The sequence below is a fragment of the Penicillium coprophilum genome (assembly GCF_028826855.1).
Source record: "Penicillium coprophilum strain IBT 35676 chromosome Unknown utg000002l_segment0_segment0, whole genome shotgun sequence".
Taxonomy (NCBI): domain Eukaryota; kingdom Fungi; phylum Ascomycota; class Eurotiomycetes; order Eurotiales; family Aspergillaceae; genus Penicillium; species Penicillium coprophilum.
The window spans coordinates 839,922-867,634 of record NW_026622721.1 but is presented as its reverse complement, the minus strand read 5'-3'; the positions used below and the strand labels follow the sequence as shown (position 1 = coordinate 867,634).

The 27,713-nt window shown below is 47.7% G+C and overlaps 10 protein-coding genes across 10 annotated transcripts; 5 read left to right on the top strand and 5 right to left on the bottom strand.

Moving 5' to 3' along the window:
* Positions 1-987: 987 nt before the first annotated feature.
* Positions 988-3,032, top strand: N7500_001735 (putative CTP synthase; the record flags this gene model as incomplete). The annotated part of the gene is made up of 6 exons (XM_056672881.1): positions 988-1,017; positions 1,075-1,107; positions 1,166-1,268; positions 1,325-1,390; positions 1,461-1,767; positions 1,818-3,032. The coding sequence occupies exons 1-6, from the start codon at positions 993-995 to the stop codon at positions 3,030-3,032; spliced, it is 1,749 nt and encodes a 582-aa protein (XP_056536400.1). The 5' UTR covers positions 988-992.
* Positions 3,033-3,479: 447 nt separating this feature from the next.
* Positions 3,480-6,771, top strand: N7500_001734 (uncharacterized protein; the record flags this gene model as incomplete). The annotated part of the gene is made up of 8 exons (XM_056672880.1): positions 3,480-3,540; positions 3,611-3,921; positions 3,979-4,149; positions 4,208-5,529; positions 5,586-5,668; positions 5,731-6,034; positions 6,093-6,272; positions 6,324-6,771. The coding sequence occupies 8 exons, from the start codon at positions 3,480-3,482 to the stop codon at positions 6,769-6,771; spliced, it is 2,880 nt and encodes a 959-aa protein (XP_056536399.1).
* Positions 6,772-7,053: 282 nt separating this feature from the next.
* Positions 7,054-7,784, bottom strand: N7500_001733 (peptide chain release factor family protein; the record flags this gene model as incomplete). The annotated part of the gene is made up of 2 exons (XM_056672879.1): positions 7,054-7,497; positions 7,611-7,784. 2 exons carry the CDS (start codon positions 7,782-7,784, stop codon positions 7,054-7,056), a joined length of 618 nt encoding a protein of 205 aa, XP_056536398.1.
* An 872-nt stretch (positions 7,785-8,656) lies between these two features.
* N7500_001732 (serine palmitoyltransferase small subunit family protein) lies at positions 8,657-9,092 on the top strand (the record flags this gene model as incomplete). Its single annotated transcript, XM_056672878.1, has 2 exons — positions 8,657-8,774; positions 8,845-9,092. 2 exons carry the CDS (start codon positions 8,657-8,659, stop codon positions 9,090-9,092), a joined length of 366 nt encoding a protein of 121 aa, XP_056536397.1.
* A 689-nt stretch (positions 9,093-9,781) lies between these two features.
* On the bottom strand, positions 9,782-10,185 carry N7500_001731 (uncharacterized protein; the record flags this gene model as incomplete). Its single annotated transcript, XM_056672877.1, has 2 exons — positions 9,782-10,045; positions 10,135-10,185. 2 exons carry the CDS (start codon positions 10,183-10,185, stop codon positions 9,782-9,784), a joined length of 315 nt encoding a protein of 104 aa, XP_056536396.1.
* A 1,343-nt stretch (positions 10,186-11,528) lies between these two features.
* N7500_001730 (uncharacterized protein) lies at positions 11,529-12,317 on the bottom strand (the record flags this gene model as incomplete). The annotated part of the gene is made up of 1 exon (XM_056672876.1): positions 11,529-12,317. The coding sequence occupies one exon, from the start codon at positions 12,315-12,317 to the stop codon at positions 11,529-11,531; it is 789 nt and encodes a 262-aa protein (XP_056536395.1).
* A 910-nt stretch (positions 12,318-13,227) lies between these two features.
* N7500_001729 (dodecenoyl-CoA isomerase) lies at positions 13,228-14,167 on the top strand (the record flags this gene model as incomplete). The annotated part of the gene is made up of 2 exons (XM_056672875.1): positions 13,228-13,418; positions 13,528-14,167. The coding sequence occupies 2 exons, from the start codon at positions 13,228-13,230 to the stop codon at positions 14,165-14,167; spliced, it is 831 nt and encodes a 276-aa protein (XP_056536394.1).
* A 321-nt stretch (positions 14,168-14,488) lies between these two features.
* cdc123 (cell proliferation protein CDC123) lies at positions 14,489-15,823 on the bottom strand (the record flags this gene model as incomplete). The annotated part of the gene is made up of 2 exons (XM_056672874.1): positions 14,489-15,644; positions 15,696-15,823. 2 exons carry the CDS (start codon positions 15,821-15,823, stop codon positions 14,489-14,491), a joined length of 1,284 nt encoding a protein of 427 aa, XP_056536393.1.
* A 204-nt stretch (positions 15,824-16,027) lies between these two features.
* N7500_001727 (COG1/VPS51 family protein) lies at positions 16,028-18,502 on the top strand (the record flags this gene model as incomplete). The annotated part of the gene is made up of 2 exons (XM_056672873.1): positions 16,028-16,170; positions 16,234-18,502. 2 exons carry the CDS (start codon positions 16,028-16,030, stop codon positions 18,500-18,502), a joined length of 2,412 nt encoding a protein of 803 aa, XP_056536392.1.
* Positions 18,503-18,865: 363 nt separating this feature from the next.
* On the bottom strand, positions 18,866-26,681 carry N7500_001726 (Tetratricopeptide-like helical; the record flags this gene model as incomplete). Its single annotated transcript, XM_056672872.1, has 23 exons — positions 18,866-19,687; positions 19,754-20,107; positions 20,159-20,266; positions 20,321-20,487; positions 20,549-20,776; positions 20,828-20,924; positions 20,979-21,061; positions 21,117-21,489; positions 21,542-22,079; positions 22,133-22,301; positions 22,352-22,568; positions 22,622-22,723; positions 22,794-22,916; positions 23,043-23,344; positions 23,395-23,466; positions 23,516-23,725; positions 23,777-23,851; positions 23,902-24,359; positions 24,415-24,620; positions 24,670-24,902; positions 24,970-25,251; positions 25,322-25,537; positions 25,604-26,681. The coding sequence occupies 23 exons, from the start codon at positions 26,679-26,681 to the stop codon at positions 18,866-18,868; spliced, it is 6,513 nt and encodes a 2,170-aa protein (XP_056536391.1).
* Positions 26,682-27,713: the final 1,032 nt, after the last annotated feature.

Below are 27,713 nucleotides of genomic sequence, written 5' to 3'. Positions count from 1 at the left end.
ACGCAAGGATGCTGAAACGTACGGTATGACGCTACACAAAGCATCTATTTGGGATATCGATTCTTGCAAAGATACTCGATTTACTACATATATGATCAAAAAACAAACTGTAAACTGTCTAATCTCTCAATATAATCATGGGTTTCATACTACTGTAGATACTCTTGGTGAATTACTCATACATAAACTACAATTTGTAAGGGCAACACGAATGCAATCATAGAGAAACAGGAGACAGAGATTCCGCCTGAGTATGCATGTTGAAGCATGTTGAAGGAGTTTGAACGCAGTCCGAATTGGAACCCCATCCTCCAAGGCATCCTGGATGCAGATTATACATAAGTAGAAATGGGTGCAGATATTGTCAAACTGCATCGAAGCTGCCAATCTCTATTCCATAGGAGTTCAAAGCCTTGGCATGTAAAGTCACTATGTATACAAAGGAGCTACCTAGGTATCCTACCTATATTCTGCCTGCTTTGTATCCACCAATGAGACCCATGATTAATGGGCGGTATATTATATCAGGAAGGCGGTGGCAGGAGAGGTGCTAACACTTTTGCCTAAGTTCCAATTCAATGAGACTCTCAACGCAAGATTTTCGCAGTACGGTAGAATGCATTATTTGAAGATGGTACCTTCTACATATTCTACCCTCTTCTACCCTCTATAGAGTAAACCCATAAAAACCATTGGAGCATCTGGCCTCTCTCTACAGAGTACCATGTCGCTCAAATCACATGACTCACAGTTATCGGGAGGGCAGAAAAGTCAACTAAAGTGGGGTGGCGGTGACCACGGAGAGGCGGTTTTCTGCAGCTTCAAAAATTATTTTATTCTTTTCTTCCCCCTCGGCAGAAGCCAGGAACGGCACCCTACATTTCTTTTTTTTTCCTCGAGGGTCTTTAGTTACACTGGTCACTCTTTTTTAAATTCAACATCAAATCTCACTTATCTTGTTCCAGTCGGGTTTTTCATCCCCCATCGCCAGGATGAAGTACGTTGTGGTTTCTGGAGGTATCTATTCCGAGTCGATTCCTCATGAATAAGCAGTGACTGACTTGTATACAAAAGGTGTCATCAGTGGCATCGGAAAGGGCGTTATCGGTACACACTCTATAAATTGAACTAGAAAAAAAAGTCCGCTCGGTCTAACTTTCTCCAGCCTCGAGTACCGGATTGCTGCTCAAGACTCAGGGTGCCCGAGTCACCTCGATCAAGATCGACCCTTATATGAACGTCGATGCGGGAACCATGGCCCCTACCGAGTATGTGTTTCATAAGTCATCATTTTCGAACGCTGTTCCTAATGGTGATTTTCTAGGCACGGAGAGGTGTTCGTCTTGAACGACGGTGGTGAAGCGGATCTTGATCTCGGAAACTACGAGCGGTAGGTTCTTCTCTCCATAGGCTTATTGGGAGTCAGAAAACCCGAGACTAATTAATATTCTGTCGATTAGCTACCTTGGAGTTACCCTTGGACGGGATAACAACATCACAACCGGAAAGGTCTACAAGCATGTGATCGAAAAGGAGCGCCGTGGCGACTACCTTGGACGCACGGTGCAGATTGTGCCGCACTTGACAGATGCCATCCAGGATTGGATCGAGCGTGTGGCTAGAACCCCCGCCGACGATACCAACGAGGAGCCGGATGTCTGTGTTATCGAGCTTGGTGGCACACTTGGTGACATTGAAAGTGCTCCTTTCGTTGAGGCTCTGCGACAGCTGCGTCGTCGGGCTGGCAAGGACAATTTCGTCCAGATCGTATGTACTAACAGACCATTCGATTTCGGACAATTCTAACTATTTCCTAGCACGTTTCCCTGGTTCCCGTCATCCACGATGAATTGAAGACCAAGCCTACCCAGCAGGCTATCCGGGACGCTCGCTCAGCTGGTTTGAGCCCAGATCTCATTGCATGCCGTTGCGAGAAACCCCTTGATAAAGCCACCACCGATAAGATCGCTATGTTCTGCCAGGTCGAGCCAGAGCAGGTGATTGGCGTGCACAATGTCAGCTCTACCTATCACGTTCCTCTGCTTCTCGAGGAGCAAGGTTTCCTTGGTGTTCTAGGCGACCTTCTGAACATGAAGAAGCTCGCAATCCCTCAGACTCAGTTGCTCAAGGGCCAGTCCACTTGGAAACAGTGGAAGACCCTTACAACTGCACAGGAGCACACCTTTGAGACCGTCAACATTGCTCTGGTTGGCAAGTATATCAGTCTTCACGACTCCTACTTGTCCGTCATCAAGTCTCTGGAGCACGCAGCTATGGCTTCCCGCCGAAAGCTCAACATCATTTGGGTTGACGCCTCTCACCTCGAAACCGAGTGGGAGGAGACCAACTCTAAAGAGTACCACAAGGCCTGGTATGATGTCCACACTGCTCATGGAATCCTGGTCCCAGGAGGTTTTGGTACCAGAGGCACCAATGGTATGATGCGCGCTGCCCACCACGCCCGTACCAAGAACAAGCCTTACCTTGGTATTTGCTTGGGTATGCAGATCGCTGTGATTGAATACGCTCGTAACGTCTGTGGTCTCGAGGGTGCCAACTCAGTTGAACTTGACGAGCTTACCTCCCATCCGATCGTGGTATACATGCCCGAGATTGACCAAGTGAACCTTGGTGGTACTATGCGTCTTGGTTCCCGTCCTACCCTCTTCCAGGAGAATACCGAATGGTCTAAGCTCCGTTCTCTCTACGGATTGGACCGCACTTCTATTGATGAGCGCCACCGCCATCGCTATGAGGTTAACCCTGAGTATATCGATCAGCTCCAGGCTGCCGGTCTTCAATTCATCGGCAAGGATGATAAGGGTGAGCGCATGGAAATTATCGAGTTGAAGGACCACCCCTGGTTCGTAGGTGTTCAATTCCACCCCGAGTATATCTCTCGTGTGTTGGCACCTAGCAAGCCATTCCTCGGATTCCTTTCTGCCGCAGCTGGCTGCTTCGACCAGGTCAAGGCTTTGTCTCAAGCCAAGGAGATGGACTTGGCTAATGGTGTTGGCAACATTATTGTCTGAGCATTAATGGATCCAATTGATGGTTCCGTAGGAGTTTATATTTGTCACGAAAAGCATATGAATATAGAGAATTTAAATAAAAATATTTATCACATACATAATACTACTCTTCAATCAAACATGTTCTCTTTTATTTCCATAAAAATCACCAAAGCGCTAAGAATATCAGTCATGGTGCCTGAGGCAGAGAGAGGCTCAAGCATGTGACGTACTAGCCCTATCGGGCTTAGCGTGGTTGCAGTGTTTATGTGGGTTGTTACAATTTATTGAGCGCTCGCATTATCTTTGAGCTTTGGATCTTTTATCTTTTTCCTTCTCTGGTTGTCAACGCTCCTGCTCCCCTTTGAGCTTCCTGAATACTTAATTTCCTTCTGTTCCCACCTGTCTTTTTCTCATTCTCTTTTCTCATCGATCCCCCTCACTTGTGTTGATACCCCACGTAACAAGATGGCGGAGGGTCTTGGAGCTTTGTTAGAGGCAAGCTTGGATCCTAGGCAAAACAAGGCAGGTGAGTTATAAGATTGGACCTCGAGTTCTGGAAGCAGAGTTGACCGATGTGGCTCTTTTCCTTTTTCCAGCCGAGATTACTCTTCGTCAGGAAGAACAGAAGCCCGGTTTCTCGCTACAGCTTCTTCACATTACCGCATCGGAGACCATACCTTACAACACACGCCTTGCTAGTGCTCTGTGCTTCAAAAACTTCATCAAGCGCAACTGGACTGACGAAGATGGAAACTACAAACTCCAACAGGATGAAGTTACGACTCTCAAGCGCGAGTTGATCTCCTTGATGATCTCGGTTCCGCCAGGGATTCAGAGCCAGTTGGGTGAGGCTGTCAGTGTGATCGCCGACAGCGACTTCTGGGAGCGGTGGGATACTCTGGTCGATGTAAGTTGTGACGTACAAAAAATTGTAATGCTTGCTCTGATGATTTGTTTTCTCTAGGACCTCGTCTCGAAGCTGTCACCGGGTAACCCCACCGTCAACATTGGTGTGTTGCAAGTTGCACACTCAATTTTCAAGAGATGGAGACCTTTGTTCCAGTCCGATGCACTCTACACCGAGATCAACCACGTTCTTGGCAAGTTCGGTACTCCGTTCCTGGCCCAGTTTGAGGTATCTTGAATTTTGTACCCATCTTTGTTTCGGAGAGAAAAATACTGACATATTACAGGCGCTAGATACCTATCTTGAACAAAACAAGGCCAACAAAGAGAACCTGACGCAGGGGTTCACTCAGCTTAACCTGATGGTCAAGCTGTTCTACGACCTTTCCTCCCACGATCTCCCTCCCATGTTCGAAGACAACATCTCCGGAATCGCCACAATCTTCCTTAAATACTTGACCTATGATAACCAATTACTTCACACCGACGACGAGACAGAGGCTGGCCCGTTAGAATATGTTCGTGCTGGAATCTTTGAGGCTTTGACTCTTTACGTGCAGAAGTACATGGATGTGTTCCAGCCTCACGTGGGACAGTTCATTGGGAGCTCGTGGAACTTCCTCACAACCATTGGCCAAGAGACCAAGTATGACATTTTGGTCAGCCGAGCATTGCACTTCTTGACATCTGTCGCAGGCATGCCCGAGCATGCTGCTTCTTTCCAGGCCGAGGAAACCCTAGCCCAGATTGTCGAAAAGGTCATTTTGCCGAACGTGAGCCTACGCGAGTCCGACGAGGAACTCTTCGAGGATGAGCCAATTGAGTTCATTCGACGGGACTTGGAAGGGTCTGACAGCGAGACTAGACGCCGAGCTGCCACTGATTTCCTCCGCAAACTGGCGGAGAAATTCGAAGAACCAGTGACTCAGGTTGTCCTCAAGTATACTCAGCACTACTTGGCCGAGTATACCAAGGATTCATCCAATTGGAAGGCCAAGGACACAGCAACGTATCTTTACTCTGCTATCGCCGCCAAGGGCACCGCGACCTCCTCGCATGGTGTCACTGCCACCAACCAGCTGGTCAGTATCACGGATTACTTCCAGCAGAACCTTGCCGCGGATCTGATCAACGAGGATGGTGTCCACCCTATCCTGAAGGTCGATGCTATCAAGTATCTGTACACTTTCCGCAGTATCATCACGAAGGAACAGTGGCAGCAGGTGCTCCCCGTGCTGGTGAAGCACTTGGCCTCCGCGAACTTTGTTGTCTACACTTATGCTGCCATTGCCTTGGAGCGAGTTCTCTTCCTCACCGACAACCAAGGACAGCCAGTCATTCCACCCACTGAAATCACACCCCTTGCTAAGGATCTTCTCGAACACATCTTCCAGTTGATCCAGAGCGATCCTGCTCCTGAAAAGGTGCAAGAGAATGAGTTCTTGATGCGTTGCGTGATGCGGGTGTTGATTGTTATAAAGGAGGGCGTAGTGCCCTTCACTGATGTCGTCCTCCAGCGCTTCATCAACATCACTAATATCATCAGCGCGAACCCAAGTAACCCTCGATTCTACTACTTCCATTTCGAAGCCATGGGAGCCTTCATTCGGTGTGTTCCCACGCTTGCCTCTTGTGCCGAAGTCCTACAAGCTAACATCAAGATAGATTTGCCGCTCCCGCCAATCCAGACAAGCTAGAGCAGGCTCTTTATGCACCATTCGCAGGTGTCCTCCAGAATGATGTGCAGGGTGAGTCAAATCAACCGAAGTGGATATTTCTGTCACCACGACCCCTCACTAACGAATTTTAGAATTCATGCCCTACGTTTTCCAGCTTTTCGCGGCGCTGCTTGAGGCCAATCCATCCGGCACCCTTCCCTCCTACTACCAGGAGCTTATTGGCCCTATCTTGATGCCCGTTATGTGGGACTCGAAGGGAAACATCCCTGCCTTGGTCCGACTACTATCCTCCATCATTCCCCGTGGTTCGCAGTACATCATGGAACACAACCAGATCGAGCCTATCCTTGGTATCTTCCAAAAACTGGTTTCGACGAAGACCAATGAGAGCTTTGGCTTTGATCTCCTGGAGACAGTCGTTGCTAGCTTCCCGCCGTACGTATCACATGCTCCAAGCGCTCAAGTGACTATAATCTGACTCGGCCTCCACTAGGACCGCCCTTGAGAATTACTTTGTCATGATCATGCAAATCATTCTTCAACGTCTGCAGAACTCAAAGACAGAGAACCTGACTCTTCGGTTTATTCGCTTCTTCCACTTCATCTCGGCCCAGGACAACAAGGGCTACAGCGCGGACTTTGTCATCCAGGTTACCGACAAGGTGCAAGAGGGGTATGTATCATCTTCCCTGTGGCAATTGCTTATATGCTAATTTATGCCTAGACTCTTCACCCCCATCTATGTCAACGTTATCCTGCCTGAAACCCAGAAGCTTGCCCGACCTTTGGATCGCAAGACGGCCATCATCTCCTTCACCAAGACCCTTGCTAACTCAGAGGCCTTTGCCACTCGCTACAGCCAGAAGGGATGGGGCTTCACCTGTACCGCCTTGCTCAAGCTCCTCGAGCTTCCGCCGCTGCCCGCCAGCAGGGATGATCTCATTAACGATGCAGACATCGAAGATATGTCCTTCGGTGTTGGATTTACCCCTCTGAACACCATCCGTGTCCAGCAGAAGGACCCGTGGCCTGAAACTGGTGCCGACCTCAAGGCTTGGGTGGGCTCATACCTGAAGGAGGCAGACAAGAAGCAGAATGGCCGCATTTCACAGTTCGCCCAGGAGCGCCTTGATGACCAGTCGAAGACTGTACTGGCCAGTTACATTTCTTAGTTGCTTTGCTATGACCGCTTTCTGTGCCAAAAAAAACTAAAAAGTTCACCCTATGTGTGTTTGCTTTCTCCTTCAGAGCAATGCAATCATTTCCCCCAATTACCCACTACACCATATGCATGTTGCGATGAGACACTAGATCCATGAAATAAATGCTTGTTTGATTTTCCATTAGAAGAACATCCATGAGATTGTTGATCTCTCAAAGTAAACGCTAAAACACCAATGCAGTAGTCGTACTGTACAAAATCCCGAAACACATGCGACAACGTACATCTAAGATCATACACCTTTTCCGGGTTCCCCAGAGGATTTAGACTCATGTCCAACCTCCGGTGTACTCTCTATCCCTTTCCCAGACTCTCCAGAGGGTTGAGATTTACCTTCCACCTCCGATGTATTCTCCTTACTTTCTCCCTCTTCCTTTACATCCTCGTCCCATATAATTTCAATCTCGTCCTCTTCCTCAATAATTTCCCCCTCCTTCCCCGCCTCAAGCTCCCGATACTTCCTCCTCGTCTTCTTCATCTTACTAGCCTTCTTCTTCTTCGCCGCTGCAGCCTTAATCGCAACTCGACTTTTGTCTCCCTTCTCCTGCGCCTCGACTCTATCGGCAAGCAACGAGCGTGCAATTTTCTCGTTTTGTGACTGCGAGCGCGTCGCTTGGCATTTTACTACCACACCGCTGGGCTTGTGGATGATTTGGACGGCGGAGTTGGTTTTATTCTGGGTTTTGTTAGTTCCGGTCTACTGGTTGAGGATAAGGATAGCAGCGGCTCTGAAGAGGGAGGGGAGAGGTAGGGTATGGCCTGGACATGCGATTGGGAGTTGGAACATACAATCTTCTGTCCGCCAGGCCCGGTGCCTTTCAGGTAGGCTATTGATATGTCGGCATCGTTGATCTTGAGCCGTGGGGGAAGGGCTTTTGCGGGAACGGTGGGGGTTTGGCTGAAGAGTCGAACTGGAGATGCTATTATTCGGGACGATGTCCCCCAGTGTAGGCGAGAGAGCATTGCTTTTTTGTTTGAGCTGTGGTTTGTTGAAGGTTGAGGTTATTGCCGCCGAGGTTTTTGATAAGATAAGCTCATGTGGGCAGCCTCGGATTATTATTTTTTTTCTCTTTTGAGCTGTGCTCTGACTTAAGATGACGAGGTTGGAAGTTCAGGTCAATGGAAATTCTGGATCATTGGATGTGATTCTTGCTTCGATTTCTACACCAGTCTAGTACAATTCGGTTCAGTATTGTAGCCAGCAAAGACATGACATAGTGAGTATGTATAAATGAGACCAATAACTCAAATGGGTACATGTATCGAGGCGATCTAAAGGATAAAGATACAGATGCAATAGAAATGTACTATCGAGTACTTCTAAGTGGAAATTGTCAAATTTGAAACGCAAAGTATCGAGTACTTGTAACTTAGGTGTGAAGAGCAGGTAAATGTGTGTACTGGGTACAAACTTTCGGGGGCAAACACGGAAAGGGGAAGGGTTTTGCAGTGCCCCCGGCTTGACGAACGCTTATCCGCTCTCTCTTCCTTACACTCCTATCGCCAGTTAACCTCAACCTCTCCTGAATACGCTCTTTCTAATTGTAACTAACATCCCTCCATCGCTTACGTCCTCGCGATACCCGCCGATCTCACCTCAATACTTTCCAACCCGTATTGATTTGCAACACCATCGCTCACCTTTCCCCTGCACAACACCACAATCCGGGTGTACATACACGTGCCCGTGATTCATACGACCTTCTTCCCAATTTGCCCCTCTCGTTTGTGATCGGCGGCAATTCATTGAAAAGCAAGAAATTCGACGAACGGCACCGCAAGTGACACGAAGCAACGACCGAAGCATTCTACAATCCTCTGAATACCCCGCGACCATGGACTTCATCATCTGGGCCGTTTCTAGCCTCTTCCGCTGGATGCGATTGAAGGTCTACCAGTACGAGGTGACCTTCTCCCTCTACATGCTTACTCCGATCGAGAAGTTCATATTCAGTATGTTGCGCCTGTCTCCCGTCCGAAATACTCTTAGTACGGCATGCTAACGTTTTAACTCCCCATTCAGATACCCTGCTCCTTGGTCTCGTCGGTATGATCGCCATGGGAACTTATATCTATCTCCCGGATCACCTCCGCTCCATCTACGGTCGTCTCTACTACTACTGGGCCGGCGAGCGTTTATTCAGCTCCAGTCGGTTGTCAATCAGCTCTGTCTTTGGCGAAAATGGCGTGGCCACACAAATCGGGGACATGATGTACGAGACGGCAAAGAATGCCGCTGCCACTTCGACTGAGCGCATGGCCGAACTGTGAATAAAAGCCCGATACGCATAATGGTTGCATTTGCATTCTCTATTGTCAAGAGAGAGGAACTGTCTAGTACCTTTGGAGTTTTATTTTTTGTGCCCAAGGTGATCCTCCACTCTTTCTGTCGGCCGGCGTTCTTGTGTTATGGGAAGTTGCGACATTCCTATGACTTGCATTGTCGCAGTGCGGCACACTACACTATTTTTAATTCTTGTGTTTTTTTTTCTTTGGGTCATTCGCACCACAATGTGTATAGATATGCCCCCTATTCGGCAAAGTTATGTGGTTGATTGATACCAGTGTATGTTATCATTGGAACGAGATCATGAAGTTGATATTTGCACCACTTGTCCACAAAAGATATACAGGAAATGTAGATGATATGGTAGAAAAAAGCAATATGATGTTGAATAATGCAACATGTAAACCTTGGAAATGAAACCCCCAGAACGCCCTCGATGCCCAGAGCAGAGTGTTGTACAAGTAAACCCATCATCAGCACATGTGTAACTCCCCGGGGCGATGCCAATCTTGTCCTCGGAAAATATAAATCTCTCCCAAAGAAGGAAAGCAACGCCGGGACCTCCTTTCACATGCCCGTGTCCTCCCACCACCCCCGCGAAGACTTAGACAAGCGCATGTCGTATTCCAGACTATGCGACCAGCCCCCTCAGTCAGCTTCGCTAGCTGCAGCCTCATTGCTCACTCTGTGTTGCCTGGAGCTGTGCCTGTGCCTGTGCTTGCGCTTGAGCCTGTGCCTCCGCCGCCTGTCTCCGCTCCCGCTTAATGGCATCTACCATGCGCATACGCGCCAATTCCTCGTCGATCTCGGCCTTATCCAGCGGGATCTTGTGCGACTGCTCAGCAGTGGGCCAGAAGTCCTTTGTGGCGAAGCGGTCGTCGAGGTTGGTACCGAAATAGTACATCCAGCCGATGGGGAAGAGGACGTACATCCCAAACTACATGGACTTCGTTAGTCCTAAGAACAGGCAATGGAAAGCGAAACATGGAATTGGTAATTCAAGAGACTTTCTAGTCAGCTACGTACCTTGAAGACCTCGAGGTTGCCTCCCTGCAACTTGCGGAAGATTTGTGACATTGTATGGGTTTGATGCGTTGCTTTTTTTTTCCTCGGGGTTTTGGCTTCGAGTATTGTTCAGAGTGTGTGTCGAGGTGGAATTTAATTGCTAGGAAGATCAAATGGTAATATCGCTCGATTCCAGCAGACAGAGAGCAGCGATAACAATTGTGTAGGTTGATCTTCAATCGCCGAATGGTGCCATGGCCTGTGGACCAGTCACAGCCGTGATGACTTGGATCTGAGCAAACAAGACAAACAGTCTCTACTGCCTCAGGCGCCAATTTGCTGACAAAGCAGTATGAGCCCACCTGGGCACCTGGTGTGGAGGCTATCAACAGGAACCGTAGTTTTTGTTATGGTCTAGTGGTAAAATAGGCTGTATTTTACCCCGACATCTGCAGCTTAGCGGCCTCGGCTCCCCGCAAACTAACCTGCACCCGACAACGTCATTCAGAAGTTATACATAGAAAAGTCGCTTGCACAGAGTATGCTTTGTCCACCTGTTCCCGCCGTCTAGATTACACTGGAAAGGGGAAAGTATCTGAAAGATATCTAAGAAAAACTGGGAAGCCCACCGAGAAAGCTATTGAAAAGACTGCTGAAAAGACTGCTGAAAAGACCACTAAAAAGCCCGTTAAGAAAGACATCATAGGGCCGCAGAAGCAGTCTACACTTGTGCTGCATTCGTTGTAGACACAGATATAATCCTCGCATAGCGGCCTAAGGCACCAAAGTAACTCTATTTTATACCTAGCAATTAACATAGGTAGCAATCAGTACCAAGTAATCATTACCTAGCAATAGGCCTCCGTAGAGCCCACAAGGTCCAAAGCCCAACCCTGGCCCACCGAGGGGCTATGGCCCGAAGGTAGAAGCCCACTATGGGCTAATGGGCCCAAGGTGGAATGTCGTAATACAGCGATTACAGAGGCCGATTTGTTAGCGCTGAGATAGGCTTTAATGGGGGCCTTATGAGCCCCCACTAATGAGCTTTGGGCCTGGGGGTCTGGCCTATCCATGGGCTTTGCGGAGTACTAAGTAGTTCTATAGCGTAGCTACTAGTTTGCTTCCTCACGCAACAACACAGTTTTCTAGAGAACCCCAGACCTCGCAAGGATATATTTGCTCAAATTGATTGACCGATCTTTCTTTAACAATACAGTATAAGAGTCTCATGTGAACTCATAAGCACAATCAGCACAATCAGCACAATAACCATAGAAACCACAATAACAATAGAAACCACAATAAAAAGTAGAAACCACAATAAAAAGTAGAAACCACAATAAAAATAGAAACCACAATAAAAATAGAAACCACAGAAACCGCAACAACATCAATGGCCACTCGAGCCTTCAACCTCAAAACTTGGTCTGAACCCAGTCAAGCAGTCCCTTCTTTCCTTTCCTCTCAATCTCATCATAGCTTGGCGGGGCATCAATCATACTAAAGGGGTCCTCCCGGCTATCACCGACAAGGCCCCAGATCGAAACTTGCCGATATCTGGTTATACGGTAGCTTCCCTCCGGAATGGTGTTCTTGAATTGTTCCTTCAAGAGTTTCTTATCAGTGGGAGAGATCTCAAAGCCTCTCGCTCTCCGACAACATGCACATTCGAGCGTACAATTTCCAACACCAAGACTCCTTGAGGGAAGCATTTTTTGGTTTCGACAGCAGCCACATCCACGAGCGCAGCATCCTTGCCGACCCACGCATTCCTCGATGAGCATGCGATGCATATACCACTGAGGGTGTGATCGCCAAAGGTTAAAGCCCCTCAATTGAAGGTCTTCTAGATCGGAACGACAGTACCACCACCTCTGAGACAAGAGCCAGTATCTCTTGTTCAAGGCCTGGAGTCTTTCTTCGGCATTAACTTCGGGGGTAGTTTCTCCTTCAAGGATAGAGATCTCTTCTTGAACGACCTCTCGGAGGCTTTCTTCTGTGTCAAGAAGTTCGTATGAAACTTCAGGATGTACGGCATTCTTGCGCCAAGTCAGGTATCGATATCGCTGGAGGGCGTTGATATTTCCATCTCTTTCCAGCTTGATCTCAGTTTCGGTCTTCTCGCCACCCATCACCATAGCCATGGGGTTGTGATGTGCTGCCTGATTAGTAGGCGCGGTCCGGTGGAGTGAGGATGATGGCATGTTTGATGTTTGATGTTTGGTGTTTGGTGTTTGGTGTTTGGTGTTTGGTGTTTGGTGTTTGGTGTTTGGTGTTTGGTGTTTGGTGTTTGGTGTTTGGTGTTTGGTGTTTGGTGTTTGGTGTTTGATGATTAATGTCTAGTTTCTGATGCTTGAGATCTCTTTGCGAAGTGGTAAGGAATTGGAGGGATTGTGCTTTGCAAGATGCTTTTATGGTTGACTTGAAGCTCCGACACCTAATTTGGAAATAGTCCAAATGGATTCGGACCTCTAGGGCTGATTCCACGGTATAACCAGTAAAACTTTGCCTGTTTTGAACTCAATATGCCTTGGCTTCGAATTTCATTGCTATTACTGTTACTGCTCCATTTATGGCGCATGTAGTCAGTCTGGCACTTACCTATAGTTACCTCAAGCGTTAGCTCGTACGAACATCACGTTATCGAAATCTACATGAACAATGTAGTGGCTGCGTATAAGTGTTATTCTTGTAGCCTCACACATCCGACACCGTGATGATTATCAATGTTAGCTTAGACGGGAGTCTTTAAATTCATGGCTGTTGTGCGCTTTGAGAGATCTTTAACCCTATGCCCCTGCCTCGTGAGTATACTTCGTGACTACCATGCTCCCTCGCTTTCACTCCTGGGAGTTATTCATAATTGTTCTAGATCTGTTCGGCTAAAGGGGACTCTGGCCTTCTAGTACTCCGTACAACATACAAAGTACCAATATATCTCCGAGGCTCCAAGGTTATCGACGTAAGAGTGTGGACCTCGGGAATCCAGAGCTTACTAAGGTGGACCTTGGCTGTGGGGTACGGACCGAGGTTATGAATTGACTTGATATACGCTGCCTACTAATCCCAGTTGAATTTTGTATTCTGAACGGCTTCATTTCACATACAGTAAAAATGTCAAACGAGCAACTCATTACTGTTACCTACCAAGGTCACATAGCGATCGTGACACTCAACCGACCCGATAAGCTAAACGCTCTCAATGGCGACCTGTACTACTTTCTAGCCGAGCGTCTACGCGAAATCGACTCACGAGAAGATATCTTCATTACTGTTCTGACCGGCACAGGTCGCTTCTTCTCTGCGTAAGTCATCTACTTTCACAGCCAACTCCTCGAGATCCCGCAGCTGTATCCCAAAAAAGGAAACTTGTCAATATATTTACTATATCTAACACTCGTGTCTTCTCCACAGCGGAGCCGACGTAACAACCACACGTCCTGGCAACGGCGATCTCAGCTCAGACGTGCGCCGCGATCTAGTCAAGGGCTTCGTCGCAAATAACGTCGACGTCACCCGCACCTTCTACAACCACTCTAAGATCTTGGTCGTAGCCCTGAACGGGCCCGCTGTCGGTCTTTCGGCCGCATTGGTTGCTCACGCTGATTTCATTTACGCTGCTCCCCACACATTCATCTTGACCCCCTTCTCCTCGCTCGGACTTGTCGCAGAAGGTGGCGCTAGTCGTGCCTTTGTCGAGCGTCTCGGAATTGCAAAAGCAAACGAGGCGCTCATTATGAGCAAACGGATTACATGTGATGAACTTGTTTCTACTGGCTTTGTGAATAAGGTCATCACATCGGAGTCTGGGAAGAATGATGACTCTGATGGGTTCTTGAAAAAGGTGCTTGAGGAGGTTGATGAACGTCTTGGTACACATTTGAACCAGACTAGTCTTTTGAAGATTAAGGAACTTATAAGACGGCCGGAGAGGGAGATTTTGGATCGCCAGAATAGCCTTGAGGCGTTTATGGGTCTCGAGCGCTTTTTGTTGGGAGTTCCGCAGGAAGAGTTCCGGAAGTTGGCATCTGGGGAGAAAAGACACAAGCTTTAGTTGCTAGATGGTATTTTCGGATATAGTTATCAGAGGCTGCGGCTGCCTCTTCTACCGCCTTACTTTGGTTGATACGATATAGTATACAACCTTGATGCCCTACAAATGCTCGAGATTCTGCCGAGACAGATAATTGTGACTGCTGCAGACCGAGGGCGATAAATGTATTGATTTCTATCCATCAATACTGCGTATATCGATTTGTAATGCACAATGCAACCTTGGAATTCTCATAAATTCATTTACCTGCTTTAGTTAAACGCCATTAGACCAACAATCCATGCTTTTATCCCACTCAGCGCTTTGAGCCGAGATTATTTTTTATTCAGAGTCACTGCCAGCAGCCCGATCCTCTTGCTCCTGCTTCTTCAGGATATCATGCCACTGGCCCATGAATTCACTCATGCCACCAGGTCCCTCGAGCGAAGCATCGACTAGCTCCTTCGGCACCTTGTGGGCCGAGTACTGAGTAGAGCTGAATGCGTACGCTTCAGGATCATCCTTTTTGATGAGACGGAATTCCGGGAGGAAGGGGGCTTGTTCGTCATCTCCTTCGGCGGCCTCATGTTCTTCCGAGTCGGACGAATCTAGATCATCCTCTTTTTCGAGCTCTTCCGCCGTGCCGGTAGAGATGATTCTACCATCATGGAGTGATATTCTGACAAACTCTTCCGGCCCATCATCTTCTTCCTCTTGCACACCAATCGGATCTTTCATCCGCAGAATCTCCAACCAACTGTACGTCAACGGGTCGGTACGCTGCGCCCACGGATTGATATCAATCAACCAGACACGCTGGTGTGGCGCGGGGATGTATACATCGAATACGAAGTTGGATTCGGGGAATGTGTCTTTGAGCTTTTCATCGAAGAATGATTGGATCCAAGACCGGAGCATATCACGCATGGGAAAGAGGAAGTCGAAATGGTTCTGATCGCGCTGGGTGATGCATAGCAGGACGCGGTTGCGAACAAAGCAACGGAACTCGAGTGAAGGGTTGAAGTTGACGTATTTGCGGAGAACCAGGGAATACGGCACATCTGGTAGCGGTGAATCAACGGTGGATGGTGTAGGTTCGTCGGTGGTCGCATCCGGCACACAGTCTTCAAATGGATGGTCTAAGTCATGGGTGATGAAGTCGCTGCTTTTCAAGAGGAGGTAGATGTCATTCGGGGAACGGCATTGGAGGTCGTTTGTGGCGGCCATGAATGTTGCATCTTTGGGAGCACTCCAATTTAATTTGGGCGTGACAATGCCGCCGAGATCAGAGATGGTATTCTTGATCTGAGTGTGAATCTCCTGCCACTCTGTAGATGGATCGGCTTCCTCCTCGCCCGAATCGGAGAATGTGTCCAGATTATCATCATCGGTTGGGGCGACGGTCTCAGGTGGAAGAACGATGCCGTCGGAGCGGAGGTATTCAACAAAGGCAGGGCTCAGGGGAATAACGCGCGACTTGGGAGCAAGTGTGCGGTACCTAGAACTTCGGTCAGATATGTTTGATGTTGAGTCATATATGGAAGCTTACCGCGCGTGCCAGTCATGATAAGAGCAATGCAAGATATGGGAGTAGGTGGTGGGCGGAAAAGGGAGTCGATCCGGGAGATCGTTAGATGAGGACTCTGCCATAGCAGCGTCTGACTCAAGTAACGGCATATTGAATATCGTTTGTGTAAAGTGTAGGAACGTTAACGATGTCCAGACACCGATTTCCCCTCGGTGGCGGGGAACTTTTTCTGCCATCACGTGCCGATAACGATAAGCTTGAGGATCCAGGGGTCTAAGGCGCTCAGGCATCCGCCCGTCTCGTGGATTACTTGTTCTCTATAAGCCAACAGTCTCATCACATACCCCGCCAGCATGGCCCCTGAGGCGCCTGATCCTCAAAGCTTGAAGTCATGGGAGGATGCATTCCAATACCCAATTCCTACGGTGCGCCGTGTGGAGCAGGAGCTGCGTCGGGACATAATGAGCAATAAGGAGAAGCTCCGAGCTCTCGTGGGGTAGGTAATCGATTCGCCATAGTAGCTGTTTTTTTGCTAGAAACTGATATTATTTGATCATAGTACCCGATATCGTGACTTAGTCGGAACCGCCGAGACAATCGTGGCCATGAACAGAGACATTCAAGATGTGGAATCCATTCTGGCCGATGTTGGACGCCGGTGCAACCCCCGACTTATAGAAAGGAAACATGTTCATGTCCGGCAGATAAAGATAGGTGATGCTGAGAAGGGTACGCCATCCAATTCTGGGGGAAACTGGGGATCTATAGCTGATGTTGTGAGCATAGATGCAGAGAAGCATGCGTTTGGAGCACAGCTTTCTCTCCTCCACCGCTGTACTACCTCTATAAGCCGGCTTTTGCGACGTCGCAGCTCGCTCCTCTTGGTTGCAAAGATTCTCGTTGTTTCCCGGTCACTACACAATACATTATCGCGACACGAGCCACTTCCCCCATTCATTGATGATCTCTGGAATCAATTAGCCTCTCTCCGGCGAACACTCCGCAAACGAATTGATAAACGCCTTGCATCAACCAACGCCACAGAAGATAATATCATTGACTCTCTGGCCGCCTATTGCCTCGCAACGAGCTCTTCTTCAGATGATGCGATTGATCATTTTCACCAGGTGCGCTTAGACGTCATTGTCAGCCAGTTGGATGTGTCTCCTGAGAACATCCCCAGAGCCCTCCAGCTGTTTGTCCGGACACTTCAGGCATCAAAGGCTTTGCGATCTCGTCAATTTCCAGATGTGCTCTTGAAGCTTAAAGCTCGACCTCTCCTCGCCGACCCAGAGATCCAGGGTCTAGACGGGCTGGAGGTTGAGGTTCTTGGCCGCTGGGTAGCTCCCGAGGTCAAAAATTTCACTCCTTGGATCAAGCTCAGCGAGCTGAACAGAACCGAGGGTGTGGAATCAACCAAGGAATGGTCACTCCAAGCTTTCAGGAAGTTCTCCGAAGGTTGCCAAAAGAGCTTGGCCCAGAGCACCGAATTCTCCGAACTTGTCTCGCTCCGTTCAGAGACTGTAGAATTGTGGCTATCATCCTGGGGCTCGACCATTATCCACAGCTCAGTGGATGTCCTCGAAAGTCTCCGAAATATCTTCAATGACCAGCTTGCCAGGATCCTGAAGGTGAAAGCACAAAGCCTTGGCGAAGTCGGCACTCAAGTTTTATCCATAATATCGAACTGGGAGAAGACCGAACATAACCCCGTTGGATCTCTGTGGGATGCCGATCTGATTACCGCCGAATACTCGAACGGCGCACAGACATTCAAAAAAACCGTCGCAGACAGATTATTGGGTCGTGACGAAGACATCTCTACCGTTCTTATGAAGTATCAAGCATGGCTTAGCTCAGTCCAAGAAGTCAACGAATCCATCGACTCTCTGCGCCGCACGCGATGGACCGACGTTCTCGTCGGAGGCGAAGTCGAAGATGAAGATATCGACATCACACCCCGGCTCAATGAGGATGACCCCCGATACCTATCCGATTCTCTCCACTCCGCCGTTTGCGACGCATTCACCAGTCTCCAGACATCATTTAGCAGCGCGTTCAAGTCATTTGACTCCTTGCACTCGAGCGAAAAAGCCACTTTTCTACTGAGGCTCATACGACTCGTCCGGCGGGACATCCCCTCCGGCTTTGTATCTGGAGATTTTACCTTCTCGAGCGAAATCGTCCCTGATCTACAGAAGCTGCTTGCAGCAGAAGTAGTTGCCAAGGTTGGGTCGTTGAGCTTGATCCCATCACCGAAGAGCAACCCCCAAACAGGCAAGGTTAAGATCGTACCCGGAAGATCGCTCTGGGAGGGCGAGCCTGCTATACCGGTTCAGCCCTCGGCGTCGAGCTTCAAGCTTCTGCGCCGTCTCACTTCCGCGATGGATACCTGCGGATTGGACTTGTGGGATCCATCCACGGTGCAGGCATTGAAGCAGGAATTGAAACTGAAACTTGAGGCAAATATCTCATCTGCTCTAGATGATCTCGATAGTGAAGATTCTGCTAGCAAGGCTGAGACCAAGGATGAACAAGCCACTACCAACGGAGATACGGACAAGGAAGACGAGGTTTCGGAGAAATCAGAGACACAAAACCCAGGTCCAGATCAAGTTGACGGTCTGCGCGACTGGAAGGTTCAGCTTTTCTTCGATTCTCTGTACCTGTCTCAGATGCTCGGCGAGCGGAATCAGCTGTCTGGTGTCGTCAAGCGTGCTCAACAGAGCTCTGGGTCTAGTGCGGAGACTGTCAAGACCATCAACAAGCTTGCAACTGAATATTGGACTCGGACAGAGCTGCTGTTTGGTCTCTTGGCAAGACACTAAGTGGTTTCCTAGGAACATGCTGCGTTTTGCCGAATACCCATATATGCTTTACATGAGTCTTTTAAGGAGTAGTAAATACACAATGTATGTGGATTTATCTTCGGACAAAGAATACATTGTTACATAGTACGCAGGCAAGGATCTATTACAGCGGATGTAAACAATATCTCATACATTTCACTTCATACAATCATATCTCGTCTAAACATAAAATGATCCAAAGCCAGATGTTAAGAAATTTTCCTCGTTCCACAGAGATCATCCCCGATTAACTCTTTTTTGCCGATATTTTTCATTTTCAAATGTTTTTGAAGCTTTTTGTTGTTGAACCTTTGCTGATCAATAATGGAAGGGAAAATCCCCTTACCGGTTAGCACTTTTCGCAATGATGTCAACCTGAGATTGGATGATTTCAATCTCGCGCTGAACAGCCCAGAGAGCGCGCTGGGCCTCGCGGGCCGAAATACCGAGGTCTTCGGCTTGAACGGTCATCATACCTTCCTCGATTCCTTTAGGAGACCAGTGCTCAACGATGTACTCAAGCTGGCTGTCGATAGGAAGAATCCGTCCGCGGATGACAGAGAGCTCCTCTAGCTTTGCGGTGGACCAATTGCTGTCGAATTGCTGCCTCCACCGGTCCTTCAGTTGTCGGAAGCTGGCCAAAACACCATTGAGAGACATAGCGATCTTCATACAGTCGGTAAAGATTACCTTGCGCATGTGTATTTTGTCACGAGTCGACCAAGTGGTCGTGGATAGAGAGCCCATCCGTATCGTGCACATTTCATGGAAGTGCTGGATAAGTTTCCACTCGCGGGTTTGTGCCCTGCGGCGGTTCTTCTCGAGGTGATTTATCACCTGTCGCCAGCGTCGCTGAAGATTCATGATCATGTCGAGCTCGTAGCCGGTGTATTCGTCAACCTGCCAGTCCTCTCCCAGACCCATAGAAAGGGGGTTCTCGGCAATACGCGAGGCCTGTAAGATATCACTTAGCTGTGCGAATTTCGCGTTGCTTTGTGTGAAAGACCGCAGGAAGAGAGGGGCGGACTTTCTGTCGTCAAGCGCAATGACACACAGCTCGTCTTTGTGGTTGTAAGCTGTATACTCCCGGATGCAACTTTGCCGGAACCTCTCGCTGTTTGAAAATTCCAGTGCCATTCCCGGTGGAACAAGGGATCGAAGGGCCTGTTGTTTTTTATACACCCAGTCAGGTTTGTTTTATAAATCATCCACAAAAGCAAAGACACATACCTTGTTGACCATTTTCTCCATATCTTTAAAGCCAAGTGGCTGTTTGGGCCAATGATTCAGGTTGAGAATCACGGTCGTCAGAAGCTCAGTGCAGCGCCGTTTGATAATAGGAATTGGAAGACCATTGCCTCCCATTCCCTGAAACCTGAGAATGCCGCTGCTAATGGCATTTTCAACCTGTTCCATGAGGGTGCAGAAGCTGACAACAATGTTCATCAAGTCGGTCGTGTGCACTCGGATCTCTCTTTCCTTGAACGTGTGGTCTTTAGCGGGAGATTGCATAATTGTCGAAAGATGCTGTAGGGCCCAGGACCACGGAATCACGATGCCCTTTCCCGGATTGGCGATACAAAGCTACACATCATTAGCAACTTGTTTTATCGTCAACAAGATTTGGAAACATACAATGTATGTAGCTGCAAACTCAAGCACAGACAAAACAGCATGCAGAGACTCAAGGGAGGATTTGGGGGTTTTCTCGAGACATTGGAGGAAGGCGTTTACGCCGTTGTGCTATAAAAAGGTTAGTATAACTCGATAAGCAATGTGAATTGATTAATGTCTCACAAATGCTAGACCGCGGCGTCCTGCCACCGCCGACCGAATTCTTTCGGTGGCATTCAAGGTTGTCAGAGGCAGTGCAAGCGGATGGCCAGATCTTCTAGGGCGTGGTGGCATACTGCGATCCATGTTCAAAACAAGTGCTCGCTGGAAACGCGTGGCTGGGTGAGGGCCTGCGGATTTAGATTGATTATTAGAGCCAGTCTTCAGTATTTCGGAAGGAGTTCATAGTACCAAGAACTTGAGCTTCTTGCACTTTCTCCAGAGAGGAGCTCAGACTACTCATCGAGCCCCATTCTTTGTCCATGCGATAGAAAAGCAACTCTTCGAGGCAGTATGCGGTTGCAGCAAACTCTGGATTGCTCTGTAAATTGGCACGTAAATTTGCAATTGCGGTAGAGGACTGCTCCAGTGAAGTGACAATCACCAGTTCTTCCTGGATATGTTGCATCCAAGTTCTCCCTATGGTGTGTCAGAACTAGAACGTACGGCGAGATTGGACCGAGTACTTACTACGACCCAGAAATGGCTTGCTGAAAGCCTCGCCCATAATCCTTTGATAGTAAATAGGTGTCAGCCGTGCGAAAACCTCAGCAACGGTGAGAAGACACTGCAGGGGTTAATTGTTAGTTGATCTCATATATTTTCTCGGTATTTAACCCACATTCAACTTCGCAATAGCGAACTCGGGAGTAGGCTTATCATGACCCCAGAAACATTCATTGGATTTAAACCTTGAACAATGTCCTGGTTCAAACTGTTAAAACATTTTGAAACGAGGCAATCGACGGATATTGCTTACCTTTGTAAAGCTGTTGGAAACATGTCGACGGAAAATCTATCTTCATGAGGCTGCATGCGTTTTCATGGAACTGAGTAATTGCTGCGGTAAACCTCTCTTGGATAAAGTGTTTCGCCATATCAAGCAGGTTCTCGAAGGAAGATTCGTCAGCAGCTGTCTCTTTGATAGTCCTGAGCGGAGACCAGTGAAGTAATATCGTCTGGTTCTCTTGTTTTGGGTTGGTAAAAATGCCACAAGTCATTGCTAAGCAAGTAGAAGAATAAAGGTTCCGAGCATGAACGTCCTGCAGCAGCTTTCCAACTCGGATGATAATATCCATCGGAAGGTGTTCGACTTTCTGCTTCGTGAACACTGAGGGCTCGAAAGCGACCACCTGAAAATAATTAGCTCAGTCCTCTAAAGTGGTGGCAAGAATGGAAGCATACAAAAAGGCAAAAGATATCTTTTAGAAGACCTTTCTCCAGGTTTTTGACTGAGGCGGGTGAATCCACATCATCAAAGTCTCCGATCAGCTGCAAGAGCGCCTTCCACTGAACCCCAAGCTTTTCGAGATAAGTTGATTTGACTGATTTCAGCATCCCGTCACGCTCACGGTTTCCCGAAATGATGTCTCTGTGCGCATACAACACTTCGACCATAGAATAATTGAACAGCTTTTCAACAATTGGCTTCTCGACCACCGGTATCAATTTGTGAACGAGAAGTGTGTTTATCGCCGCAGGTATGTCACCAACAGCCACTGATAGATCGTAAAACTCGAACCATCTGGACTTTGACGAATAGAGCACTCGCAGCTGGTCCCACATTTCGAATTCTTTGAAAAATGCAACCTTGGACACATCCGATCCAAGCATGTTGATGGTTATTGCCCGCAGACTGGCAGAGACACGTCCCTGCTTCAACAATATATTGCAGAGCCTCGAGTAACGAAGCAAGGTAGACTCGCTGAGGTACTCGCGGTTCCTATATAGAGTCAGTATCTTGCAATCGATGCAGGGGGAAAAATTATATAGAACCTGTTAGCATAAGTGACGAGTTCATCGAACTGGTCTCCGCGGCGCAGGACCTCGATTGCCGCCTCGTATTGCCCACAGGAATGATAACACTCCGAAGCGTCGGTGAAGAGCTTGCCTTTCTCGTAGAAAGATGCTGCTTTTTGATATTGCTCACGACCTTTCCAGATCTCTAGAACGGAGGTCAGTATTGCTCAAGCTCGACGCCATTGGAAAACAGACCTGCAACTTTGTCGAACTGCCCAAGTCCCTCATAGCATGTTGCTGCTTCGGTAATGAGGCCGATTTCGAGAAAAAGAACGATGGCTTTCTCATAGCACGTGTTGAACTCTTCAGTATTTCCGGCTGCTCGGTGGGATCTTCCTTCTTGCTCATACAAGCACGCCTGCGAGTGTGTCATCCCTCGCGGATCATTGGCCTTCTTGTAGCAGAACAATGCCTGTTAAGCTTCCGTTAGCACAAGCTTCCCTCCGGTTGGCAACAGTAGATTACCTCTGCAAAGCTCCTCCGATGGAGAAGATGTGCTGCTCTCTTGAGCCACCTCTCTGGGTCCACTGAACCACCGGCCCGCAGAACCATTACCTTTGATGCAACCTGCGGAGGAATCAGCATATATAATCCATTGAGTCGAAATTTTACTTGCGTTGGGATCTTTCTGTTTCACAACTTCAGCGAGCTCGAGGCTGTTGCTCTGTAACAGAGTGTGAATAATGGGATCAATGCTGTTCTCTTGGGTTTCCATAAACCAAAGTTGCTTTCTGGCTCGAGTAACAGCAACATAAAGGGACTGATGATTTTTGTTAGCAAGAAATGATATTAATAAAAGGACAGATGTACCTTGAGTTCGGAGCATAAGGCCTAGGTGGGACATGTCAGTAAGCGTAACGAGCTGGTAATGTCATGGAATACTTACGGCATGCTTCTGGGAATCAAACTGCGCTCTTGCTGCTTTAGCAAGCATGTAAAGGCATCGGTAGCTACTCCCAAGCCCACTGCTGCCGAAGAAGTCATACACCAAGACGTCATCAAACTCCATACCCTTGCTTTCTAAGATTGTCAAAACGAGGGCAATCTCGCCAATTTGGGTTTGCAGTTTGTCCTTTGATGCATCATCTCGGACAAGAATGACTTGCTCGGCCCCGAAATCGGCGACCTTGTCGTTGAGCTTGACCAGGCCTATCATCTTAGCAGAAAGAATTGAGGAGTCAAATCCCGCTATTCGACATGTGTTAGTGATCGAATGGTAAATCCGTGATGCGACATACCAAAGATAATTGGCTTCGGTCCACCAATCTGGCCAATCTCTGGGTCCAATTTGTCAATAGTTTCCGGAAATCCTATAGATAGTTAGATAGGAGCAAGCCAGATCATTGAGATTTTTCATACCATGCCAGAGTAACTGCATCACCCACGATGCAAAGCTGAGAATGCCTTGATGTGAGCGATAGTTCTTAGCCAGAGAGAATTGGACAGGTTTAGCAAATGACGGCTGATTTAGCTGATTGGCAATGACTTCGTAATGTTCGTAGAACAAAGCCTTGATCTCCGGGAATCGGAAAACCGAATCTTTTGATATGCACTGGGCAGTATCACCAGCTAGGCTCAATTAGTTGATTGAACTCTTGGGCCGATATTTAAAGATCTTACCAAGGTGAATCCCACGGGCATCACTGAGGCAGCCTAAAAGTAGTACGATATCGAGACAACGCAAGTCTTGAATTTCTAAACATGTAGTTAGTGATTTGCCCTCAAATATCTCAAAATCAACCCACCATCAACATAGATCTCCTCAAAACAACGCTGGATCTGCTCTGCTAGAACTTTGTTGTCTCTCAGGGACCTCAGCAAGGCACTAACACGATCCAACTCGTCAACCTCCTTGCGAAGCTTCTTCTGCTTTTCGTAGCGCTCAAATGCACCAAAGACCTTTTCACGCTCTGCCTCGGAGGTAAAGGCAGGAGAGGCTTTCGCGCTCTTCTTGACATATTCTGCACGATTCAAGGGCTTCAGGCTTTTTGCCGTGATGCTGGAGCCTTTAATGACGCCCATAATTTCAGCGAAGAGGAGCTCTGGGGAGCAGGATGGCGGAGCTAATCCACTTATAGAGCCCCAATATTCTGTCTTGAAAATACTGAAGTCAACCACCTGTGGCTTGTCTCCCCCTTGTATGTCAAGACCCTTGGTCTTGTTGGTATTGACATCTCTTAAAAAGTCTTTCCGATCAGCCATTCTACCTCGAGTTAGCAGAGAAATATTTCCAAGTTCGGCGTCGTAGATGCTCAAACCTAATTGTATTCTCCAGAAGCGCAAGAAACTCGTCGTACGTGCAGACAACTGGAAAATGCCAATTCTTCAAGGCAAAGAACGAAGTCGGCTTCAAATCCGAGTCTGCATCCTCTTCGTTTGATGTAGCTTTGGACTGAGCTTCTATCAGACTTCTGGCGTATGTTTGAAGCTTTGAAGCCAGGTAGGAGGAGCGAGTCAAGAGAAGCTATTTGGGTCAATTTTCCATCCGAAATCGTGAGAAGAGGAATATATACCTGTCGAGCTTGCTGTTGATCAGAGTCTGATTGTCTCGCTTTGTGCTTGGCAAGCATTTTGAACAACAGACAGGTGGTCTTTCCTGTACCACTTCGTCCGAGGATCAAGGTCGATGTGCTGAAGTGCTTCACAATTTCCAGTTCTTCGGGGGAGAGATCAAATGGGAACTCTTCCATGTCCCTTTCACTCACCATCGATTTCAAAAACGGCTCAGTGAGATTGTAGAACTTGTCTGAAAAATCATGGTAAGTATAAAGCCCCAAGGAATTTGAACGGGATTGATGGGGATAAAATCATACTTGACATCTCAATCAGAGCTGGGGTTACATTGGAAGAAGCAATGGATTTCATCTGATAAGACCCGGTCTCTTTCACATTTTTAAACCGCTGTGGTGTCCATGTTCCATCAGATTGCTGAACAGGACGTTCCAAACAAAGCTGCACAAGTTCCGGGGTGTAGGATTCTTGAATCAAAAGTATTTGCTCGATAGCAGCTTCCAGCTGTAAGTTCGAGTTAGCAGACGCCTCATATTGTTTAAAATAGAAACACACCTCCTCTTCAGAGGTCACAATTTGCCAAACTGCCAAAGTTAGCATAAATTCCCGGGTCTTGAGATTTTCTTTTTTTTCTTCTTTTTCAAAAAAGCCTACCTTTGACGATTTGCTGCTGTACCCATGGAATCTCATCGTAGAAGCCGACATCGACTTGCCACAAGATTGACACAGTTGCAGAAGCGCACACTTCCAAGATAGGAACATGCATTCTCCTCTTCTGCTGTTTGGTGCCCACACGGCGAGAAAGATCTTTTCCTTTCCATTCACCGCTTGCTAAATCTCTGAGCTTTTGTTCCACGCCGTCAAAGTCACCTAGATATGATTAGACACGACCAGATTGCATAGACCGAAGGCAAGCAGAAGATTAGCTAGACTTACCTCCACGGACCAATTTTTTGGCATTTTTGAAAGCGACGTCAGAAAGCAAAACTTTCCAAAGCCCGACTCTTCTTCCGAAAATATCTTGGGCATTACCCAATGCTGTAGTTCGATCCGAAGACACATCTTTCGAGCTGGCCAGAGTGCTTGCAAGTTTCCCGGTAGTGAGCCTATCCAAACAGATTCTGCATGGGAAGCTCTCTAGGGCAGAGCGCATGAGTGACGGTATTATCTCATTTTGAAGATACTCCGCTGCATGGGTAAAGCCTCGAGCGGACAATGGTGGTGGGATGTTGAAGTGTTTCATCTGGCCGAGCATCTCGTCCGAGACCTTGAATTGTCTTTTGGGAACTTGCTGAAGTCGTGTCAACCTTTTGTCGTTTTTCTCGTCCCGATTGAATACTTTCATTGATTCAAGAGGAGGTAGATTCTCCATTTTGGTCCGTTTCAATTCTTCTTGGTAGGATGTGTCAATGACCAGGTTGATGGATTCCATCAGTTTTTGGGCAATGTCCCAACCATTCACGATATCTTTCGTTCCATGATCAGCGGCACAGGCATTGCACATGGCAATCAGTCTGTCTCCAACCTGCCTGGAGAGAGCAAGTGGCAGATGGTTTCTTTTCGACAACAGCCATTCCTTCAAAACCTCCGTGTATTCTTCATTTGCAACCAGGTGATCAAACAACCCTTGAGATGATATTAGGGTGTTTACTAGGTCTCGCAAAAATCGAGAATGCTGCTTTGTGATGAGTGGTAGGGCGGTTCCAACGAGTTGAATCATTTGTGTTGGTGAGAATATGTTGTCGTGAATAAACGGGAGGACCATGGTTTTGAAGATCTCCTCGGCAACAGGGCCTGGCAGCTGCTTGCCTCGCAATATTTCAAAGGATTTCAGCAGGCGTGAGTGTGTCTGGTCCGGATTGAGAACTAGTTGATCGTGGATGGATCCATCTTGCATCGCTCGATGCAAGCGAGTGTAGTACCTTTCGACATTTGATAGAGCATGATTGTATTCGTGCAGTCCAGGTCTCTCCTGCAGCAGGATTGAGGTCCATGGTGTCTGTAAAGACGCCATTTTGGTGTGATGAAGCTCAACGCTTGTTGCTTACCGGTTGAGAGGTTGGTCGATATAGGTGGGAATTGGTTGACGCGTCTGGCGCCTAGCGAAACACGTTTCGCTCTTTTTTTTAACTTTCTGTTGATTTTATGGTAGTCAGAACTAGAACATGAAGTAGGAAGCTTTGGAAGGATGGTCAAGACAAGATGAGCCCGTTGCCGTCTTGTCAATTGATAGCTTGAGTTGTCAAAGATGTGGACCGAAGAGGTAAACAAGTCGATGAAGAGAGGAGGAAGGAAGGGAGAGATAGAGAAATAGCATAGAAGTTGTTGGGGGGGTCATATGTCTAAACGCATACCTTCCAAATCGGGGATATACCAGACAGTCGCTCTTTCCCTACAAGCTCTCTTTGTCCCAAACAAACACAAACATCCATGGAACGTGAATCCGTAGACCCATGGATCTATTTCCTTCTAGAAGTCCACGGGTTTCATTCATCGCAGACATTCATCGGCCTTTGGATGGTTGTCTGACATCTGAATCTGTTCACTTTGGGTCAATTTCTCACCAGACTCCTATTTCATAGCCCATGAATATGATTACTTGTGATCTTTGTATTATGTGTAATTTAGACAGAGATACTATGGGCCCCTATTCCAACTTACAGTCTTTTAACAATACTAATCCCAGAAATCCTAGAAAGGCGAAGCCACGAACGTTGTCGATAGATCGAGCCCCAACCAGGACTCCATCGGTGTTTTGAAATTCACGACCATCCCAGATAAATCACTAGCTTAGAATAGCGGGAACTTATTCTATCTTTTCATCTTTCCCGCGCGAGAGAGAAGAGTTCATCTTTGGAGAATGAAGTATTGACAAACCCCCTAAAAGGCAGACCGATCTGTCATTGCAGGGTTGCCAGCATTCGAAAGTAGAATGTCCTCGCCATTATTGTCCTCAGAAGTCTCGCATAATTTTATCTTTAGTAACAGAACTTCTGGGCTATAGGTATCATATTGCATGATATAGTTCTCCGTTGGACAGGGCCAT